General features: G+C 60.5%; 1 protein-coding gene across 1 annotated transcript in view; it reads right to left on the bottom strand.

Annotated features, from left to right (window-relative positions):
- Positions 1-2,555: 2,555 nt before the first annotated feature.
- The window catches only part of EMILIN2 (elastin microfibril interfacer 2), a 46,576-nt gene continuing 43,131 nt past the window's right edge, over positions 2,556-6,000 (bottom strand). The window contains exons 6-8 of the mRNA XM_072949162.1: positions 5,595-5,627; positions 4,813-4,941; positions 2,556-2,964 (exon numbers count right to left, since the gene is read on the bottom strand). Of these exons, the coding sequence (XP_072805263.1) occupies positions 2,627-2,964; positions 4,813-4,941; positions 5,595-5,627 (500 nt within the window). The 3' untranslated portion in view covers positions 2,556-2,626. The remainder of the gene's footprint in view (positions 2,965-4,812; positions 4,942-5,594; positions 5,628-6,000) is intronic.

The following is a 6,000-nucleotide window of genomic DNA, read 5'->3' as shown; positions in this document are numbered from 1 at the left end:
TGAGCCCCCAGATGCTGCATGTGCAGAACACGGTGGCCCCACAGCCCCTTGAGTGTGCGCCCCCGAGGGTGGAAAGATTCTGTACGTGTTTGTCACATGATGGCTGGGCGGGGACAGCGGGTCGGGGTGAAGGGAGCCACGGCTCTTTGGGCTGAACTTTGGGAACAGAAAGGAAGAGCTCATTATCAGGAAATAGCTCCATGCACTTCAGGGAGGGCCTGTCCCCGCCGCGTCCTCCCGCTGCACCCTGTGCCTCGCAGACGTGCCGTGTCCTCCCCCTTGGTGGGACGGGAAGACTACATGCGGGTTGGGAAGTGGATGTGGACACGTGCAAAGTAGCACTGCAGAGCTACAGGTGTGGACGTGGCTGTGTCTGACCACAGACACTCCTTTCAAACTGCAAGTTGTGAGAAACTGTTCAGAAGATGGGAGGGTCGCTGAGAAAGGTCAGCGCACTAACCTGGGAATCATTTCAAGCACAGTTTGCATAGACTTGCAGTCTTCATTGCTGGTATGGTTTTGTTGTTTCTCGTTATTTAAATGAGGCCATTTGCCGATGGTATCCGTGGGTACCAGGTACCCGATGGTACTGTCTCAAGCAGCCCCTGGCCGTTTTCTCAGCAGCTCCGTGATTTCAGGGTTCATAACCTTGTGCTCGAGCCCCAGGGCCTGGCTCCACGTCTCACCTTCGGGCACACGGCACCAGGCTGCCAGCTTCTGGATGGAGCTGCTCCGGGGCTCGCTCAGCCCATCTTGCGCTTTTCTTTCTTCCCCTTCTTAAGAGGCTGACTCCTGATGAGCCACGATCCAGCCTTCATCCTGTTCTATCTTGTAGTCAGAGCAGGGCCTGCTGCAGCTAGTCTCCTGTGCCTGTCTTGGCTACGCAGAGCTGAAATTCCTCTTAAAGTGTGAGAGTCAGGGTGCACTTCTGAGGAGGACCACGTCTGACACGGTGCTCCAGGACACAGTCTGTGGAGTTGAGGAAGGGGACCGCTACCTTCTGTCTGTCCCAGCCTCTCGGGCTCTGGAGCACGTGCCCCCTCTGGCCCTGGGTAGGGTCCCTAACCGGGTGCCAGGGGAGCAGACAGAAGCAGGTGCACGTGCCAGCTGGGTTTTCCTGACCCTGAGCCCCTGCACCGGGGCTTCTTCGATGAGTCACCTCCAGGAAGCCAGTGACAGCAACCGCCACCGTGAGCCAGCTCCCCCGCTGTAGAGACAGGGTGAGAATGCCGCCCCCACCCCCGTGCCCTGGACTGAGAGGCCCAGACTTGAAAATGCTGAAACAGCAAACCTCGGGTTCTTGCTCCTCCTCTGCAGCCAGGGGAGGGCTGAGGAAGGCGGCTTCTCTCTGCAGGATCCAGTGGCCACCCACTCATCTCATTTGCACGCCGTCCTGGAAATTCAAAAGCATTTTTTCTTTTCTTTTTTTTTTTAACCTTTTACACCCTAAGAGTATCTTGGTGGCTTGATTCAGGCCAAGGAAACTGGTTTTTCTCATCCCCATCTTTCCCTGGGGTCTGGGGGACTTGACTGGCCAACGGATTTTACCAGCCTGACCAGCGAGGACCGGCTGGAGTGGCCGCTGGTGACATGTTCTCCGTCGGAAGATTCCTCAGACGAGCTCAGCTTTCAGTGCGTGACCAGCTTTGTGCTGGGCCTCCTGTTGCCTGGGACCTCGTGTTCTTAGAGCTGCGTGTGCGGTGAGTGAGGCAGCTGCTGATTAACTTCCAGCATCCCCGGGAGGGGCCCCCCTTTCAGCTGTGGGGCTCACATGGGGCTCTGAGCGCCAAGCACATCTGCTCTGTCTTCACAGGCCAGAAACAAGACCCAAAACCCCAAGTGTACATACAGCCTGGATGCTGAGACCTGACAGTTAACGTGGTTGAGGTTAATTTATTCAAACTTACTTTCTACAGCAATTAGAAAAAGTCATTTACCTTCTGCAGTTTGCTTTTCAGCAATAGCCCCTCGATCCATAAGGCACCAGACTGCAGCAACTTGAAGTGGTTTCGCGTCTTTATTGACACTCCCTGTCTTTGCGCTAAAGTGGTACATGTCATTCAAGGAGCTCAACAAGCCACATAAAGTCTCTCCCGCGTCCCTCATGGCCGGGCAGACACGGGGGAAGGGAGGGAGGGGGAAGCGGGGGGAGCCAGACCTGGGGCAGCCCAGTCACCCTAGGTCTGTGGTGGCACTAGCCACTTCAGTGTTTACACTCCTCCTGCACGCACAGTCGAGGAGGACAAAGTTCTGCTCCAGTAAAGACTGTGGCCATGGGGACCAGTTCTGGCCGGCCGGCCTCCTCTCGGGCAGGACCCGGCAGCTCCTCCTCCTCCACCGGCAGGTTGGTCCCCCAGCCCGCCACCGCCACCGCTGTTTGAGCCCCAGCCCGGACCAGAGCTCACAGGCGGAGCCGGAGACACGGGAGGGCGGGCTCCCGGCTGTGGGGTTGGAGCGGCAGCAGGAGCCCTGCGCCCCGCAGTTCCTCCGCAGCTGGGAGCGGCCTTTCTTTCGGGGGAGGGGGAGTCTGCAGAAAACTAGACCTGGGCCCCGGGTCCGCACAAAAATGCAATATATTAAAGCTTCCGACTTCTTGCCGCTGTCGCCCTTCCCTCCCCCGGCCGCCTCAGAGGTGGGAAAGGAAAGGGTAAAGGAAAACCCCACTGAACGTGGAGTACATTTCGTCAAAGTCCGTGTGAGCCAGCCTGCCCCCCGTCACCACGATGTTGACGCCGTCGCCCGCCTTCAGGTGCACGATGAGGTGGAAGGCCCCCGGGCCCCCGCAGGTGTGCAGGGCCCCCGGCGGCCGGTGGTACTCCAGGAACTCCCTGCGGTAGCCGGCCGTGTGCAGCTGCGCCACGCTGGCGTTGGACACCGACAGGACGGCTTCCACGTACGCGTCCCTCTCGGGAGTGAGGGTGGCCGTGATCAGGTAGCGCCCGTCGTACGGAGCTGTGAAGATCCCTGGGGTGGAGACGGAAGGATACACCTGTGTGCACGTGACACCATCCCAGCCCCCGGCGACAGGGCGTCACTTTACCGGGCTGAAGGCAGACCAGCCACCTGGGTTGGCCCAGGATCACCCACTGTGGGCTCAAAGCCCTGGTCCCCTCCCCACAGAAGGCCGGCCGGCTCAGGGGACACAGCCCCTTTTTAATCCAAAGCCATGCTGCTCCGTGCCACTGAGCCAGCCCCCACACGAGACCCTCTGTCTTCTGCGTGGAACACCCAGAAGAGGCCAGGTGCGGCAGGAGCCCCGGGATTTGGTATAATTAGTAACTCGCACAGGCCCAGCAGCAGCCCGAGGACAAACTGGCCTCTTACTGCGCACGCAGGCCTGTTCCCGCCTCACCTAAGGTCCTGTGGGAAGGAAGCAGCTCCCCCTTCCTGGTCACCTCTGGGGAGTTTTCTCCATCCCTGAAAGCACCCCAAGGCCGACTTAGAATCGGCCTCATGGGCATAATAGCCACAAAACACCACTGCCATTTTCCGAGGAGGCAAGACCCCAAACACCCCCACAACACCTGTCACTAACGCAGGAAGAAGAGACTGAACCAAATACGTAGCCACAGCCGGCCTCCCTGCTGGACCAGGGTCCAGGCACAGCCAGAACATTGCTGGCACTTAGCCAACGACCCGCACGTTCTGGGGCTGGGGAGGCAGGGTGTGGTCAGGGGGAGGGAAGGTCTGCAGATGATGTCCATTTGCACAGCAGCTGCCAGTGGCCCCAGAGCCCAGAATGGGAGCTCAGACCAAATACTTTCAGGAGTGGCCACTGCCCAGGGTTCAGGGGGGCACTAGACTTGGGCCACCGACCACAGGCCAAGAGCCAAGATGGAACCCAAGGAGCCTGCGTCTTTAACCTGCCTGAAACCTGCCAGACCAGCCAGCTCCCCTCCCCAGCTTGTGATTCAAAGCCCCAGGGACAGACTGGGCCCTAGCACTCTGGGCACATGGCCTGCGACTGGGTTCGGGGTTCCCCCAAGCTCTTTACTGAAGACCTGACCTGCGGGAGAGAGGATGTTTCTGGGCATCCTGGGAACACAAGAGAAATGGAGGTTGCCATCCCTGCTTGCAGCGATCACCTGACCCATCAGAGCAGACACGCTGTCCCCACAACCCAGGCCGCATGGCGAGAGTCGCCGCAGGAAGCCAGACTGGAGCAGAAAGCGAAGCCGCCCTGCACACCCCCAGCCTCAGGAACGGGTTAGAAATAATGGCAATATGGCTTCACTCCAGGGGGCCCAGGGCCAGGAGCTCCATTTCTCCTGGTCTGCAGGGCCTCGCTCCAACCTGAGGACCTGGCTGACGCCTCGGCAAGGCTCACATCTCTGCCTGTCTCCAGGGGCCTCGCAGAGTCCCGGCCACCACGCACGCCGCCCCGCCTCCAGCCCAGGCCCCTGGAGTCACTCTTCCCTGGGGGCTGCCCCTGGGCCTGGGGACCTCAGCAGGTCAGTGGGGCCCTGTCCCTACTCCCGCAGACACCTGTGTCAGGCCTGGCAGGAAGGGTCTGCCCGCTGAGGACAGCAGCCTGGGGGCTGGTGGGAAGCTAACCGGCTCCCATCCCCACTAGCTTCGCAGAGAACATTGGCCCATCTGGGGCTCAGTTCCTGGGAGACCAGGAATGCTGCGAGAGGCGAGGAGGGGTGTGGTGTCAGGATGACAGAGAAAGAGGGGCAGCTGGGAGGGGCCCTCCTGACAACCTCCCCGCACCCCGAGAGTCCCCCAGCACCACTGAGCCGACCTCAGGGCTGGGCACCGTCCTGCGACCACCCCCACTCACCGCCAGGCCATGTGCGCACAAGAACTCACCGGTGCTGGGGTCGTACACGTCCCCGTCGTTCACCAGCACTTTGTTAAACAGGACGACTCCCCCATCGCTGGGGAAAGGCTTCTGGGTGAGGCCGGCAGAGAAGGACACCAGAGATGGCACTGGAACCCCTGGGCAGAGAGAGAGGACAGGCATGTGGTCAGGCCCGAAGCCGAGGCCTGGGTGCGGATCCCCAGAGGCAGCCTCGCCCTCTCATTCACCTCAATGTGGACACCCCACCCCCGACCCCCAGACCGGGGCCTGACGGTGTCCGGGTCAGATGTACAGGAGGCCGGGGGCTTGGGCAGGGACTTGCTGGGACTGCATATGCATGAGGCTGCGTGTGCGGGGGGCTCTGCGTGTGCGTGGTGCCGTGTTACACAGGTGCGGAGGGGTGTGTTGGGGGACAGGGCTGGGCAAGTAGTGGGTGATGGGAATAATCTACGAAGTTGCTCCCTTATTGAAGAGCCAGTGAAGCCCAGACACCCAGGAAGCTGCTCAAGGCCACGCCCGGCAGAGGCCCACCCTGCGGCCCTCGGGAAACTCCACGAGCTGGGGTGACGTCGGAGGGGAAATTCCTTGTCTCGGGCAGGACTTACACCCTCTCTGAGGAGCAAACTTGGGGGGCCTGAGTCCTCAGAGGCCCTGTGCCCCAGCTGGTGGCGGGGAAGGGCTGGGCTGCAGGCTCCAGCCGTGCTAATGGCCCAGAGTGGGGAAGCAGGGCAGGCAGGGGAGGGACGGGGGCTGCCAACAACAACTCGCCTTGGCCTCCTGGCTGACGTACCTGAGGAGGCTACAGGTGGTGACTTGGGGTAACCTGAAAAAGAAAACGCAGGTGCACAAAGGTCAAAACCCTACACAGCAGGTCATTTTTTCTAAGCCCCTCCTTTTCTCCCTGTTCCTCACTGTTTTAAGTAGACCCAACGGCACCCACTCCAAGCTTCCTTCCCAGAAGCAGAGGCACTCTGCTGTACCCGCTTCCTCCACAGCCCTCTTCTCCCTGGGCAGAGACGGCTGTCAGGACTAGCTGGCTGGGGAACATGAAGAAAAAGGTGGACTGGAGTCCTGGGGCCCCAGCCAGGGAGAAGGCCCTCCAGGAGCACTGGCTATTCACTGGCCTTGCCCCAGCAAGATTGGACAGTGTTTGTTGTATGGGTGGGTGGGTGGAAGGATGGACAATGCACGAATAG

This window comes from Vicugna pacos, chromosome 24 (assembly GCF_048564905.1).
Source record: "Vicugna pacos chromosome 24, VicPac4, whole genome shotgun sequence".
Taxonomy (NCBI): domain Eukaryota; kingdom Metazoa; phylum Chordata; class Mammalia; order Artiodactyla; family Camelidae; genus Vicugna; species Vicugna pacos.
This window is presented reverse-complemented; position numbering and strand designations above follow the sequence as displayed.